The 17,289-nt window shown below is 39.7% G+C and overlaps 1 protein-coding gene across 1 annotated transcript in view; it reads left to right on the top strand.

Annotated features, from left to right (window-relative positions):
• The first annotated feature begins 9,818 nt into the window (after positions 1-9,818).
• CUBN (cubilin) overlaps positions 9,819-17,289 on the top strand; it is a 256,070-nt gene continuing 248,599 nt past the window's right edge. The window contains exons 1-6 of the mRNA XM_087420786.1: positions 9,819-9,950; positions 10,346-10,475; positions 11,384-11,479; positions 11,767-11,805; positions 14,075-14,176; positions 14,827-14,930. Of these exons, the coding sequence (XP_087276912.1) occupies positions 9,838-9,950; positions 10,346-10,475; positions 11,384-11,479; positions 11,767-11,805; positions 14,075-14,176; positions 14,827-14,930 (584 nt within the window). The 5' untranslated portion in view covers positions 9,819-9,837. The remainder of the gene's footprint in view (positions 9,951-10,345; positions 10,476-11,383; positions 11,480-11,766; positions 11,806-14,074; positions 14,177-14,826; positions 14,931-17,289) is intronic.

Raw genomic sequence — 17,289 nt, forward strand, 5'->3', positions numbered from 1 at the left:
CACTCTCCAGATAAAGGTGCCTCTGTGTACTGCTTCTATTTGTATCTTTCCAATTAAAAGTACAAGAGGCAGAATTCTGCACCATGCCAAGTACCCCTAAACTCTTCTTTCTTTCCCCTCTCAGTGGCAACATGCTCATCTCACTTGCTCTCTTCCTCTCATCAAACACAGAATATTGTTACCAAAATGCATTTCCCCCTTTCCAGAGATGAGAGCCAATAGAAGTTGCAATTGTTTACCACCTACACTTCTGCAGTCACTCAGAGTGAAGTGTTGGTGTAATCTGGCATTTTCCTTTGATTATAGTCTAAATGGTGTCTAAATCTTTTACTTCATTGCTTTGTTCAGAGAACTTGAGGAGTCACCAAGTAGAAAATTTATTTTGTTCTTTTGTGTGTGTGAGGAAGATTAACCCTGAGCTAACATCTGTTGCCAATCCTCCTCTTTTTGCTGAGGGAGATTGGCCCTGGGCTATATCCATGCCCATCTTCGTGTACTTTATATGTGGGACACTGCCACAGCATAGCTTGATAAGTGGTGCATGTGTCTGCACCGGGGATCCAAACCTGTGAGCCCTGGGCCACTGAAGTAGAGTGCACGAACGTAACCACTACTCCACCAGACTGGCCTCTTATTTTGTTCTTTTTAGGTTACCTTGGAAAGGGATGCAGGAGGGTTAACCAGTGGTCCTCGCCAAAGATACCCTTCACTTCACTGCTTCACACCCTCACGGAAATCAAGCTCGGATTAATCCAGCGGAAGTGCTGAAATCCTGGTGTCCAGAGCTGTTGGAGGTAGAGAAAACTGTGTTGTATTTCCACACTGGCTTTTGGAGCCATTAATCCCAGGAATTTATGTTTCCTCTGCAATGTGCCCTATCCTTACCCAGTCCCTGTCTCACAATGACGCAAGACCTCCCAGGACATATTTTATGTTTTCTAGAACATGTGACATGAGCTTGAGTTAATATGTAGAATTGTGTATGTGTGTGAGTGTGTGTGTGTGTGTGTGTGTGTATGTGCCATTAGCACCCCATGCTCCTTATCTGAAGCCCTATTCCTCTATCACATTTCTCACTCTGGATATGAAATTTCTGTTTATATTCTCTTTGTTTATATAAGGATTGTTGTACTTTTTTAAAAAAAGTCTGAAGAAAGCAGACAAGTCCTCCAAACTCTCAATAATGAACAATCTACCTTCCCAGGAAAATCTCTGCCAAACCTGAATTATTCAAATGGTAATGATTAACTTATAATTCTTTTTCATTCTACTCAAGGATAATTGCAGTCATTGTAGTAATGAGCATGGAGAACAAATGCCTGGATTATGCTCCCTGAGTCAAGACCACACTGCATTCAAAAAGATCAGTTCATGGCTGTAGTGGATTTGGTAATTTCCTGGGAGGTAATGCATTTCCCATTAAAGGAGCACACGAAGAGTTTTAAACTTACGTCAATTTACATAATTATTCTGTGTAATCTTTCATGGAGAATGAATAGACAATTGGAGCAATATCGTATTCCTCGGAAATTTTTTAGAAAATTAAAAAATCGTCATATGTAAATGTACTTTTTAAGCAATGTTCTGTCCCTGGAGAATGAGTTAAGTGTCATAAAGGTTAAAAGAGATCATTATATTCACCAATGTTTCCATTAACATTAAAAACACAGGTTAATTCCACTGTGTTCTGTTTTAAACTGATATGAAAATGAAAAAGTACTCAAGAAAGCACTAATGCCAGACTGAAGCTATAAAACGAGACGGGAGCTAGAATATAGGGTATGAGAATCTTGCCCTTCTTGGCACAAAGCACTTCTCCATTTCAACCTTCTCTCCTCATTCTCGTGACTCCCACACTGACCCAGCCCTCCAGATGGGTTCAGCTGGGTGCCTGAAATATCACATAAAGATTATTTCACTCAAGATACAAGAGCAGCTCCTGATTTAATCAAAAAGATTAAATCAAAATTCTTCAACCTGCCACTTAAGGCCTTTAATCATGCCCCTGCATTTACCCAACCACCTTTCTCCAAAATGACTCTCCCGGACTTACAGAGCCACTCTGTCTATAGTCTTCCCAGACTGGGTTTAGAACCTCTTTTCAGTCTGGTACATACTGTTTTCCTAACAGAATATCGGTATATATTTTGTCCCATGTTGTCACACCCATCTTTCTAATGTTGCTTTATTACAGTTCTCTAGATCTGTACACATGTCTTTATTGCAAACCAGAGAAGGTCATGACCTTTGCTCCCTCATTGTTGAGGATGTCATATGTTTGCAATAAATGCTTATTAAGACTATAGCACAATGGAATTTGGATGAATCTAGTAGGAATGAAAAATGAACCTTATAAAATAACAGTTATAGGAATTTTATTAATGTAGCATTGAGGTGCTCTCCAAGAATTTGGAGAACAGATGGAAAACAAGGGGCTACATAAGGTCTACACACTTAGCAGTAAAATTTCCAGTCAACTTTCCTCATCCAGGTTGAAAACCGGAGGATTTTTTTCTGAAGAAAGTGAATGTCCCCAGGGTAACAATACCTTCAAAAATTGGCATTTATTGTTCCCCAGTGAAATTGCCAGCTTGCCATTCAATCACCCTGTGATAAAGCCTACTAGTTACAAACACTATCCATGCACACAGAGCTTATCATCCACTCTTCAGTGTCTTATTCTTAAATTTAAAGGAATATGTAAGCATTAATAGATATTTGAAGAAAGCCTCCAACACGGAACAGAAAAACTCAAGCAAAGAAGAGAAAAAGAATTTAGAGAAATCAGAGACTATGCAGTAAACAGAAAACTTCAGAAAGCAACCATAATTTTTTTTTTTGGTAAGGAAGATTCGTCCTAAGCTAACATCTGTTGCCAATCTTCCTCCTTTTTTGCTTGAGGAAGATTAGCCCTGAGCTAATGTCTGTGCCAGTCTTCCTCTATTTTGTATGTGGGTTGCCACCTCAGCATGGCTGACGAGTGGTGGAGATTCCCACCTGGGATCCGAACCCGTGATCCCAGGCAGCTGAAATGGAGCGTGCGGAACCCAACCACTATGCCACGGGGCCAGCCCCACAACTATAATATTTTTAGAGTAATAGGAGAAGATGTTACAACCATGAAACAAGAACAAGAAAAAGTTTTTGAAATTAAAAATAACATAGCAAAATTTTAAAAAAATCAATATAAATTTTAAAAGATAAGTGCAAAGAATTTCTCAGAAAGTAGAACAGAAGAAGATAAAGAGGTAGAAAATAGAAAGGAAATGAGATCAATCTATGAAAAACAGAAAAATAGAAATACAGATACAGTGGTGGAGACCATGCGCCTCTCTTCTTGAGCAAAGATGCCTTCACCCTCCGGGTCAGGGAGGGAGGATCTTTGTAAAATGCACATTCAAATTCAGTAGGTCCAAGGTTGAACCTGAGATTTTGCATTTCTGACAAGCTCCTACATGAGGCCTGTGCTGGGTCCATGGACCACACTTTTGAGTAGCAAGGCTATAGTCTAGGCCTTCTCTGGATCTTCCATACACCCATCATTGATGATTAAAGCACTTGCAGAGTGAGGCTGTGAGGCAGCAGGGGATGGTGGATGTTCCTCAGATCTCTGTGTATCCAAATTGGAACTCACTGTCTTTTCTCCAAAACATCCTTCCCCTGATTATTGTCTTTTATTTAATTATTGACACCTCTATCTTCCCAATTTCTCAGGCAAGAAACCTGAGCATCAACTCCCAGCCCTCTTAATGGCCCCAATATTTTTTTTGCTAGATCCTGTTTCCTGAATATCTCTCTCACTATCTCCTGCTCTCCCTGCCCACTGGTTTAACTAGGGCCTCCTCAGGTCACATCTCTTTAATTGTACTCCAAACTCCTCACTAACTGGGTCTGAGACTTGGCTCCACAGGGATGCTTGTACAATGCAAACATGACCATGTTACTCCTCTGCCTTAAATACTCTCATAATTCTCCATTATATAAAAATAAAATAAAATCTAAGCTGATTAAAATGGCATTTCAAGGTCTTTCTTGATCTGACTTCCCATCCATTTAAAAAATTTCATCTTGGGGCCGGCCCTGTGGCTTAGCAAGTGGTTAAGTGTGCGCGCTCCACTACTGGCTGCCCGGGTTGGGATCCTGAGCGCACACCGACGCACCACTTCTCCGGCCATGCTGAGGCCTGTCCCACATACAGCAACTAGAAGGATGTACAACTGTGACATACAACTATCTACTGGGGCTTTGGGGGAAAAAAGGAGGAGGATCAGCAATAGCTGTTAGCTCAGAACTGGTCTTCCTCAGCAAAAAGAGGAGGATTGACGTGGATCTTAGCTCAGGGCTGACCTTCCTCACAAAAAAAAAAAAAAAAAGATCATGCTGCAAAAAAAAAAAAAAAAAAAAAAATTTCATCTCCTACAAATGCACACTGTTCTACCCATGCTGAGCTTCTTTCTAGAACTGGAAAGCTTTGGATGTGCCATTTTCTCTGTCTGAAATTCCCAATCCCTCCACTTTGCCTGGAGAACTCCTATTCATCCTGTAAGACTCAACTGGTCTCCTGAGAAGCCTGCATGGCCCTTCCCAGTCAGAGTTCATTCTCTTCTTTATTGTTGTTTTTATTTTTGGTCCTTATCAGTGTTCTGATTACAGTGATCCCTTCTTCACCAGCAATTCCCCTCATGTGAAATCCTAGTACACGGAATTTACTTTCATGTATCTTTTTGATAACCATAGAACTTTCATTTGTAAATTGTGAGTCCTTTGTGAATTTCATTTGTACGTTGCGTTGGGTATTATTGAAAGTGAGAGGACTGAGGATTCAAAATAGAAAAGCGAGGTGAAGTGGATGCAGAAGGGGCAAAGGTTGCACAAGGATGTCTTGGGAAAGTTAAAGGAAGAGGAGAGGAGAAGGTAATTCTGATTCTTATAATTGCGTTTGGGTGGTTTTGTAAGGAGGGAAGAAGGGAGAGAAAGGAGCTGCGACTTCGGTAAGAAGAGCTGTGGAGAGCCAGCCCTGATGGTGTAGTGGTTCAAGTTCGGCTCTTGCACAGCTTCGGCAGCTCGGGTTCACTCCGGGTTGCAGAACCACACCACCCATCTGTCAGTTGCCCTGCTGTGGCCGTGGCTCATATAGAAGAACTAGAAGGACTTACAACTAGGATATTCAACCATGCACTGGGGCTCTGGAGAGGATAAAAAAAGAGGAGCTGTGGAGCCAGGAAGAAGAAGAGGTAGGAAGGTGAGACCATGAGGCAGGATTGGGAGTAGAAGTCAATGGGTCATGAATTATTGATTAGCAATACACTGAACATACAGATGGAGAAACAGATATATCACCCTAATTCCATATACCATGTGTAATATCTGTCGCAAAGCAAAACACATTTGCAGGCACCTTGTTGAAGACGAGAAAGAGAGTGAAGTCTGGTAAGTAGAAATCAAGAGTACAACAGACCCCATTCCAAACTCAAGATGTGTAAATGGCATTGATATTATCAGTGTTCGGAATTAATAATTTTATTTTAATGAAGACAAAAAAAAGTGTATAAAGGCTTTCTTAGGTGTACTCTTATACTCGGTCCCCTCTCCCAATACCAAGCAGCTCGCAGGGCAAACCCTGTCCCTGTTTCCTCAGCTCCACCTCAAGGAAGAGATTGTTCCCCTTGGGTGGCCTGCTCTTGAAGATTCCTGGATTTAAATCTAATCTTGCTGTCCACACACCCATCTGGGGTTCTGCCTTGCTTCCTGGAGCCACCTTGCCTGGTTCTCAGACATCAGTTTACCTGTGCCTCACATCCCTAGCTTCAGGTCAGCTATCCGTCTTCCTCACTCAAAGTCCCCAGTGCATATCTCTGTTCTGGAATCCTCTTCTATGAGAGGGGGGATTAGACAACATTGATTTTCCTTGTACGCAAGATTTTCAAGTCAACTGTGAATTCTTCTATCATTTCTTGCTTTAAGGAACCCATACCCAAATGGTGGAAGAGGAAGGAGAGGTATTATTATGTATATTTATGTGATAATAACAGTTTATTTAGTGGACATTTCTTATGTGCCGGAGACAAATGTGCTAAACCTTTTATACACCTTCAGTACTGTTATTTTTATCTTTCTGCTGATGAAGAAACAGAATAACATGGTCAGGAAGTGATGGAGCTGGATTTCAAACCCAGATGAGGGAGCTTCAGAGCCCATGTTCTTAACCCTTCAACCACATGGTCTCCCTTAGAGGTGACTCTCGAGGGAAAAATCTGCAATGTATTCCACTTTGTATTCGTGTCATTTTGTAGCATGTCTAATACATAAAGGGCACACACAGAATGTTTGTGGAACGCATTCTGGATTAGGGACGAAACAGGAGCTTTGCTAGTCAATGAAAGACAGAATTTCAGGTCTATAGAACGGTCACCTTGGGGGAGGGCTGAGAGGAGATTATTCACCTTCTACGTTTGAAAGCCACGGATTCTAAACCTATTTTAATTTGTCTTTGCTGAAGAAATTCTAAATAAGGCAGATAAACAGAATGACTGATAATGCTGTGGAAACAGCAATTGATTTTTATGTTGCTCCCACCAAGTCATCATACCCAGACGGTCTGACTTACCCATTGATCTCAGCTAGAGTTGAGTGGGTGAGCTGGGTATATAAAATTCCCTAACTTGTCACCAAAAGTCAGTCAGACCTTGAAAGAATATTTCTTTCCTTTCTAACAAGAGGGACAATTAGGAATTGTATGCCTAGATTGAGAGCAGAGAAATTATCTTTACTTTGTTTAATAATAAAGACATTAGGGGCCTGGCTCTGTGACCGAGTGGTTCAAGTTCTGTGTGCTATGCTTCCTCTGCCTGGATTCACAGGTTCGGATCCTGGGCATGGACTTACTCCACTCACTAGCCATGCTGTGGCCGTGTCCCACATATAAAGTAGAGGAAGACTGGCACAGATGTGAGCTCAGGGCTAATCTTTCTCAAGCAAAAAAAGAGGAAGATTGACAACATATGTTAGCTCAGGGTGACTCTTCCTCAGCAAAAATAAATAAATAAATAAATAAATAAATAAATAAATAAAAATCACCTTACTAAAACAGGAAAATCCTGTAAAGGAGGAAGTTCTTACTGAGATCATGCTGGAGACCTTTTCTATTGCACTAAAAGATTTGTTGAGTGCAGTCATCTTTAGGAGACTATAACCATGAAAAATTTATGTTCAGCGCTCAGAGATTTAGAATTGTCCTTTGTGTTGGAAGATTCTAGCCCAGCCTATTTTATCCTATTCTAAAGTTGATAAATATTTCAATGTCAAGCTTTTCCCCTACTCCTACCCCAAGTTGTTAAGCTTTTAAATAGACCTTGGACTAATGTAACTTTAAAGAAATGTATTCAACTCAAAATGCCATTTATTGTATTACATCCATTTCTTAAGACAAACGAACAACAAAATAACAAAAAATTCATCACTTGACCTCAGTATCACCTTAAGTAAATGGCATCTTGCAGCTATTTTTGCTGTTTTTGTTGTTGTGGTTTAATAGGTATAAAACAGTGTTACATTTCTCCATAATATCAAACTGTACCATCTTATTTAAGATTTTTTATATAGATATTATCTAAAATTTTAAATGCAACTTCAAAGTTTTTCACAGACTATTTTTCTAATTTTTTTTTTTTTTTTGGTGAGGAAGATTGGCCCTAAGCTAACATCCAATCTTCCTCTTTTTGCTGAGGAAAATTAGGCCTGAGCTAACATCTGTGCCCATCTTCCTCTATTTTGTATGTGGGGCACCACTGCAGCATGGCTTGATGAGCAGTGCATAGGTCTGGGCCCGAGATCCAAATCTGTGAACTTCGGGCCATAGAAGTGGAGTGTGTAAACTTAACCACCATGCCCCCAGGCTGGCTCCTATTTTTCTAAATTTTTGAAACCAATGAGTATACATGCAAAAGGATCCTTTTATTTCTTAAGATGGTTTCTATAGCAACCAATCTCCATCTCATGTTTCTAACTCTGGTTTCTATTTTATTTTTAAATTGTAAAATATACATAATATAAAATTCATCATTTTAATCACCTTTAAAGTTTAGTGGCATAAATTCACATTGTTGTGCAACTATCACCACTATCCATTTCCAGGACTTGTTTTTGTCTTTCCAAAGTGAAACTCTGTACCCATTAAACAATACCTTTCCATTCTCCCTTCCCCCAGACCATTCTACTTTCTGTCTCTGTGAATTTGACTACTTTATTTCTTTTTTTTTTTTTTTTTTTTAAAGATTTTATTTATTCAGTTTTTTCCCCCCAAAGCCCCAGTAGATAGTTGTACGTCATAGGTTCACATCCTTCCAGTTGCTGTACGCGGGACTCGGCCTCGCATTGAACGGAGAAGTGGTGCCTCGGGTCGCCCCCGGGATCCGAACCCGGGCCGCCAGCATCAGAGCGCCCGCACTTAACCGCCAAGCCACAGGGCCGGCCCACTTTATTTCTTCATATAAGTGGAATCATACAGTATTTGTCCTTTTGTGTTTGGTTTATTTCACTTAGCATAATATCTTTAAGGTTCATCTATGTTGTAGAATGTGTCAAAATTTCTTTCCTTTAAGGCTGAATAATACTCCATTGTATGTATGTAACACGTTCTGTTTATCCATTTGTATCTGTTGATGGACACTTGGGTTGCTTCCACCTTTTGGCTATTGTGAATAATGCTGCTGTGTGCATGGTTGTACAAACATCTTTTTGAGTCCCTGTTTTCAATTCTTTTGGCTATATACCCAGAAGTAGAATTGCTGGATCACGTGGTAATTCTATGCTTAATTTTTTGAGCATACTGTTTTATAGTGACAGCACCATTTTACATTCTCTCCGACAGTGCACAAGGGTTCCAATTTCTCCACATCCTCACCAACACTGCTTGTTTTCTGGTTTTTTGTTTGTTTTTTAATAGCAGCTAGCTTCGTGGGCATAAAGTGTCAGCTCATTGTGCTTTTGATTTGCATTTCCCTAATGATTAGTGATGTTGAACATCTTTTCATATGCTTTTTGACCATTTTTGTATCTTCTTTGCTATTTCCTTTGCCCATTTTTAAATTGGGTTGTTTTTTTGTTGTTGAGTTGTGGTTCTTTATAAAAAATTCTGGATATCAATCTCTTATCGTATATATGATTTGCAAATATTTTTTCCCATTCTATGAGTTGCCTTTTCACCCTGTTGACAGTGTTCTTTGATACACAAAAGTTTTTCATTTTGAAGTAGTCCAATTTATCTGTTTTTTTCCTTGTGTTACCTCTGCTTTTGGTGTCATATCCAGGAAATCATCACCAAATCCAATGACATGAAGCTTTCTCCCTGTGTTTTCTTCTAAGAGTGTTACAGTTTTAGCTCCTATATTTAGGTATTTGATTCATTTTGAGTTCATTTTTGTATAGGGTGTAAAGTAAGGGTCCGACTTCATTCTTTTGCATGTGGATATCCAGTTTTCCCAGCACCATTTGTTGCAAGGTGGCTACTTTCTTAAGCAGGATTGTTTTGGTGGCTGTTTTCAAAGCAGTTTGTTACCATTTCAAAGGTCAAACAGATAATGATTAAGTTGTGCATCACTTAAGGGTAGATTTTGACCTCTCAGAAGTTGAAGAGTACTGAAGATCTAAGATCATTTACATCCCTTAGGAAGAAAAAAAGAACATCGCCTTCTAGGGCAAAGAAGAAAAAACTGAAAAGTTGCAGGATGTTCTACAGGTCAAAGTACATTTGCCTGGTTTGCCTTCTTCCAAGTCCCACACTGAGTTGGTTGGAGCGTCCTCCCTCTTACCCGACAGGCAGGAGGGTTGGTGAGGAACATGTCCTCACCTTTTCTTTGGAGTTTGATTATTTTATTGACATTTGCTGAATTAGATGGTGAAGCTGGAGGACTTGAGCTGCAGAGACAAAAAAGAAGTTCTGATCTCCAACAGTAAGTAGACACATGGATTATTTCTGATAGACTAAGGTAGTTCCTCATCAGTTTTCACAAATAGCTAGATAAGCAAAGGTGAAATTTTTCTTGAAGAAAACAATGATCTTTAAAACAAATAGGGAAAAACATTTGGACTATTGTATGGAATTATCTCCTTATACACAAATTTTTCATTTATCATTTTGCAATTAAGCAAAGTATGCAATTACTAGGAGATATCTCCAAGAAATTTGCAGAGAAAGAAATGGCAGATGAGCAGGGAGAATTTGGTGGAGTCGACCACAAAGCAAAGGTATATGCAATCTATAGTTATTCAGTGAGAAACTTTATTCTTTAGGTTTAAAAATTATGTGTGCTAAATACTGATGTGTTCTCTGCTTTGAATTATACAGGCCTCGAATGACTACAGAAAGGGGAAATTTAGTGTTTCTTACTGGGTCTACTCAAAACATTGAATTTAGAAGTGGATCCCTGGGAAAAATTAAATTAAATGATGAAGACCTTGATGAATGTTTGCATCAGGTAATGCAGTGGAAATATGTTGAAGCAATTTTGTATATCCATATAAGATCACTTAATTGAACAGGTCTTTATTAATCTGTACCTTGAATCTTGAGCACAGGGAACATAATTGGAGGTGAGACAAGTCCTTGTAAAGAACAATGCCCTAGCATTAATGATGGGTAGAGGGTGTAATGCTAGCGGGAAGTGGCTCATTGTGGAGGCTCATGTACTCTAGTCCAGAGAATGTACAGAGGGTACTGGGATGGCTCCACAAGGGAAGCAGGAAGGAGGGGGACCAGAGAAGTTTCCTTTTGCCGCGGAACACAATTGCCCAATTATTCTCCTGCCTTACTGAGTGTTTTCAGTGCTTGTTATTTACTACATCACACTGGTATATCAGTCATAGTGTTAGAAACTGGCATTATTTAGAGCTTACTATGGGCCATCACTGTGCTCAGCCCTTTACATGCATTGCCTCATCTAACCCTCACAGCTACCCTATGAGGTTGGCTTTATTATTACCCCATTTCTAAGAGAGGAAAGGAAACCTGTAGCAGTTCAGTAACTTGCCTAACGACATACAATAAGTGGCTGAGCCAAGATTTAAAACCTGAAGAGTCTGATTCCAAGCCAGGTCTCTTAACGAGGACTCTAAACTGCTATTATGGCCAAAAAGGCGAATGGAAAATACTTTGATACATTGTTACGGAAAAGGGTAGATGGAATTATGCCGTGGCTATTTTAGTCTGATGATTATTATACATGGCATTGTTTTTGTTTTTATAATAATGGGCAAGATTTTAGTGCTTAGAATAGAATACTACTCAAAATTTTAAATTTTATTCCTATCACATATACATGATTTTTTCACTAACATTTTCTTCCTCCTCCTCCTCTTTTTTTCTTCTTCTTCCTTTTAAAATTAGATCCAGAAAAACAAAGATGATATTACAGATTTAAAAAGGAGTGCAATTGATCTGCCTCAAAATATTTCTAGTCAAATCTATCAGCTTAATTCCACGGTAAGTCTGACCTCCACATCGTTAGACCAAATGGGTTCGTTCGCCTTAATTCAACTTTGTAAGTAACCATTTCACAGAAGGTATACCAACTTGTGTCCTCTTTAGAAATTTAGCATGGTAATTACGGAATTTCTGGCTAAATGACACAGCTCTAATAGAGGATGTAGAGGTGGTGATGGGCAGAAGGTTGGAAATGCTGTGACGAGGGCTTGTTGCCTAAGTAGGCCTCGCACATGTTCTGATAGCGACCTTCTTATTAACTGATGCTTTTTCCTCCTCTCTACTAGCTTATGGATCTTGAGAGAAAATTTCAAAGCTTACAGCAGGTGAGTCCCATAACTACTAGATATCTAATATCTTTCACTGAAAATACATTAGAATCATTGATGGAGCTGGTATTCTTATCTTAAGATGGACGGATGATCAGCATCAAGGACTTTGATTTTTCCCATAATTTAATTCTCATCACAGTTTATGCTTCCCAGGATACAGGTGAGGAACCTGAGTCCCAGGGAGATCAAGTGACGAGCCCAGGGTGGCTAGGCATGTGAGGCCTTCTGACTCTGAGTTCAGCAGTCCACGTGCTCCTCCTCCTACGCTGTCCCTCTTGAACCATGTTATGGCAGGCTTAAGTGTGCTATACCTGGTCAGCTGGTGACCACCCAACTTGCTGATTCTGGCATCAAGGGCTGAGTTTTGAAAGGCCATGCATCCTCTCTAACATTAAACTCAGAAGTCTGGGGTGCATCACAAAATATTCCAAATTTCATTAAAGTACATTTGCTGGTGATTAAATTTGCACAATTTCTTAAAGCAAATCTTCCATAAGTTTACTACATGCTTTTAAACCAGTCCTTGTAATATTAGACTTCTTACCCCTTTTGTAGGTAGGTGACGTTTTTAAGATTTTCATGGAAGCCATAAACTTCTACCCAGAAAAATGCACAGAATGTCCCCATATTTAAAAATTTAAATGCAAGTCAGGGGATTCTGGGTTAAGACTCCCTGCCCTAATATTCTTGATCTGTTTTGATTATGCTTCAAGCATTGTCCTCTACTTTGGTGTTTTAAATTTTATGAACAAATTCATGTATTCTTTTTCCCAAGGAAAAGGAATGATAAATTGCCCTCTTAGCCTTGATCGTTTAAGCGAGTAGGTGAGAAAATGAGCGAGGAATCATACCTGTGGAGCAAGACAGAGCACTAGAATGTTCAGTTTCCTAGAGGGCTTCATTGTTCCCACCACATGTCAAGGGCTGGAGGCCATGGTCAAGATTAGCTCAGACTGTCTTCCCTCTCCTCATCCCCCCGGGAAGCGTTTTTAATGATTTTGAATGTAAGTGCCTTTATGCCTTTGGATAGGGGAAGTGCTCTCGGGGCACTACAGGCCCCGTCACTCCCTATTGTTGTCCCCTGGACTCCTTTCTGATTCCATTTCCTGCTGCCCACCTCCCTCCCCACTAGGCTTTTGAGTTTTTAATCCCCAGACAGCATTGCTTTTGTTTGCCAGAAAAACTTGTAATGAGTTTGTGGTCAACTTTCTTAACAGTGTCCTTTGATGAACAGGGCTCATTGTGGTACAGGCACAAAGATAGACAGAATAATGGAAGAAAACAGAGTCCAGGAAGAGACCCTCACATGTGCAGTCTCCTGACTTATGACAAAGGTGGAGACAGAATGGGCTCTGCAATCCATGGTGCTAAGTCAGTTGGCTCCCCTCCGGCTCTCAGTTTCATCTGTAAAATGAAGGGAACACTTCTTTCTGAGTCACTGAATATAAAAACATGTAGTGAATACTTTGTCCCTATTTTAATTTTTAAAACAGTGAATTAGACTATGATTAGGTGAAATTAATAGAGTAGCTTTCCTTGCATAATCTCTTGTCCTCTCTAAAGAATTTTTCTCTGCCCTCAAAGACATTACGAATCTTATAAGATTGGAACTGATAGCTGACATATGGTAAGATTCCCCAGGTTGGGTAGACAAAGGCAGGTCTGTTTGTGACTGTGGTCTGAAAGTGGTCACGTGGGCGCGAGAGTGCAGGGTGTACCTAAGCTGGCCACATTTCAAACAAAGGGACTTGCAGTGGAAAGAGTTCAGTCATCTTAACCCATGGGAGGAGGGGTGGCAGCAAAAGATGATCAGATTTCAAATGCTTGTCTGGAGGTACCAAAGATAAGAATAACAGCAAAAGAACTGGAATTTCCATTTTATTTTCTTAGTACAATAGGAATGTCCATTATTATTCCTACACTTGAAATCTTTATTCTTGTCCACCAACGAATATTTTTCCGGCGAACAATGCCTTTCCAAAGAATAAAGTGAGACTCTTCTCCCTCCTGCCTCATCCCATCCCCGGTTAAATGCATGTACAGTAAAGGAATATGAATAAGACTGTTAATAAGAAACACTTTTTGTTTTCTCACGAGAGACTTGATTTGAAGAACTTAAGTCATTGGTTTAAAGTCTAGAGGAAGACCCCGGTTGACTAGGAGTGAAATGTAATCCTCCATGAACACCTGCACTGAATCATGTCTTTCACTGCTGCCACCTAAAAGGATGATTGTCTCGCTGACTGTCCTGTCTTTGTTTCAGACAGTTGACAAAAAGGTTTGCAGCAGCAATCCCTGCCAAAATGGTGGAACCTGCCTCAATCTTCATGATTCCTTTTATTGTATCTGTCCCTCACAGTGGAAGGTGAGTCACTTGGTCTTTGGTTAAAAATGATGGTGAGTCAGCCTCTGTGGTTTCCTTGGAATCATTCAGACATATTTAATTCTCCACCCAAAGTTTCTAGGATTCTGTGGTCTCCCGAATCAGAATGTTTGGAGTATGCCAAACTGCAAACAATGGTGGGCATGATTATACAACCCACAGAATCCTAAGCTATCTTAAGGAGGGGTACACTTGATTGCATAACTACATGGAAGGGTATGATATTTCGGCTAGCATTCATTTAAATTGTTAAGTATTGAGACTACTAAAGGAATCTTGACATAGCCAGGTAAATTTTCTTGCCCTTTTCTATTAATGGTGAAAATGTTTCTGACACACAGATTAAAAAAAAAATTGAGTATTCCCAGTCTTAGCGCCGCAGTGAAATGAGGATTAGCTTGTATAAGGACTCTTCTTGAGTGACTGGTGTGATGGTAAGAAGAGCTCTTTGGCTCTTTTGGCCAAATCTGAGTTCCAGAGGAAGGGTAACCAGAGATTAGTATTAGTATTATTGTATTTGTCTTGACCAAAGACTTCTTTATTGTCCATGTGTAAATCCTTAAACTTATCATGTTAGCCCCAGATGCCCCGGTGACCTGTGACACCTGACTCTGTTCTTTACATGAACACAGGGTCCTCTGTGCTTAGATGATGTTAACGAATGTGAGATTTACTCGGGAACACCCTTCGGCTGCCAGAATGGAGCCACATGTATAAATACAGCAGGGAATTACAGGTAACATTTTTCTTTATTTTTTAAACAACAAGGATTTATTTTTCATACTCATGGGTCAGCAGATTGGCCACGGCGGCTCTGCTTCGGTTTAGGTTTGGTCTGCACGTCTCATTCTTAGGCCTCGGCTGGAGGAACAAGGGCTGCCTGAGGAATGTCCTTCTTACGATTTTGGTCAAAAACCATGGTTGAGGGTTGAGCAGAAACATGGAGTGTCTTAAAGCTTTGGCTCAAAACTATGTGTCACTTTTGCCTATTTAAAAAGAATATAAAGAGAGTGGGTTTTTGAAAGACTTGAATATCCCCTAGTTAAGAACATCCAAGATTAACTATCTGCATTACCAGCAAAATTAGATACTCCATGGGGAAATGTGTGGCTCTTATTTAACATACATATAACCATTTATTTAGATGAGGAAAAGCTTTTGTGTCCTCAACTGTCACCCCATGAAGAAATGCTTTCTCTAGATTCCCTGAGGAACTGGAAGAAGGCCACCGAGGCTGGCATAGAGAGTAGGGACGACATGGTGCAAGATGAGGCTGAAAAGTTAGTAAGAGTCAAGCATTGAAGAGGCAGCTATTGAACAGCTTTAAGTAGAAGAGGGATACCCCATCATACCAGCAGGCCACTGCTGTACTCATTCAATAGATCAGTGAGCTAATAGATTAATAAGGATATCTTCACTGAAGCGCTTATTAAAATGTTGATCACAACAAGATCAGAGAGTGAACTCAGGTTTTCTTCAAATAGTTAACTCTCATTTCCTTTCTTCAATTAGCCATAAGGCCCCTTACCCCAATCACCATGTGGCTCCTATCTTCTCTTCTGATTTACCCTGTTGAATGGCTTGTCTACAGCATTCTGCTCAGCTCAGGAATTTCCCTCTCTGGGAAAACTTCCCTTCCATTACTAAGCTAAGACAAGCTTCACAACACCTCCATGTTCCCATCAAACTCTAGGAATATTGGTCACTAAAGGTATATTGGCTGACATGCTATTTTTTTAAATAATCAAGTCCAAAAATTTATGACAGGTCAAACTTACTTTTGTATAGTTCCTTAAAATCACTTTTAAAAACATCTCTAGACATTGTTTTTGCCCATATTTTGGTTGGTCTCCTGTATTCTGTGATTATTAAAAGATGAAGAAATTGGTTCTGTTATGGCGTGAACAAATTCTTTCAATACTCTGGGGTATAATCTCACTGGAGTAAAGAGCAATTATTTGCTCTTTTACTAGTGTCTCTGCTATCTGGTTCTCCATTTCCCTTGTAAGGATATCCATTCTATTCTTTGCAGCAAAAATGAGTGCAGTAATTTTGTTTTTTCCCTTGTCATCTGTTAGCACACTGTTTTCTCAAAAAGCAGTCACAATCCTTCTCTTTTTCATTTAATTGATCCTTTTGTTCTTATCTTAAAATTTTTGCTCATTCCACCTTAACTTATTCAAACTTCTGGTAGATACATCTATGGATTTAATCATTGTGCACAACCAAAATTAACCACCTCTGGTTTAAATTAAGTATTATGTTATTAAAGAGCCTTTTGCTTTCAGGATGTTGTTTCTATTTAAATGAATCCCCTGATCCCTGCCTTTGTAAACATTCAAACTTGGGCTAGATCCAAAATGCAGGTCTAATCTTTCATTCCCTTGAAAGCATTATCTCCTGATTTCTATTTATGGGCTTCTATCAGTGAGAATTGCTGCTTGGAGATATTGGTGACAAATGACTCTCAGCACTGATACTTTCCTGCCTTGCTGATGTCAAGAAGTGTCCTGGAGATTAGATCTCACTCCTGGTCTTCCTTTATCATCATTGTCTTCTGGGGGCTTGCAAGCCAACAGATAACAAAGGTGGGCAGCAGGTGGGATTAGACCCATAGACCAAGTCAAAATTGTTTTTTTTTCTCCTTAGCACATTATTTTTACCCCTGCGAAATGGAAATGACAAACTTATTTTTTAAGACAACTATTTGTTGCATGTCAGGGGTTAGAGTTCTTGTTCAGATACAAACATGAAAGAGAGAGAGAACCATTTTATTTGTTGAGAGCTGCCTAAATGGTGGATTTAACATTCTAAGAGCAATGCTGAGTTCTCTCTTGCATCTTCCTGTAAAAGAAAGCCCAAGGACTCATTGTGCTGACTCTGGTTTTAGTTTCTGGTCTCTGCCCTTCACAGATTTGCTGGAGGACATTAGAGAGCAGAACATTTAAATCTGGGTTCTTCCCCTCTATATGGGGATAGTTTGTGAAGCCTCATGAATTCTAGTTGATTATCTGTGACCTAAATACTCTAAATTAGGCATATGATAGAGACTTTTGGAAGGAATAAAAGAAAATAGAAAAATGTGCCCAGGCATA

Source organism: Ceratotherium simum, chromosome 32 (genome assembly GCF_057802395.1).
Source record: "Ceratotherium simum simum isolate JZ-2026a chromosome 32, ASM5780239v1, whole genome shotgun sequence".
NCBI lineage: Eukaryota > Metazoa > Chordata > Mammalia > Perissodactyla > Rhinocerotidae > Ceratotherium > Ceratotherium simum.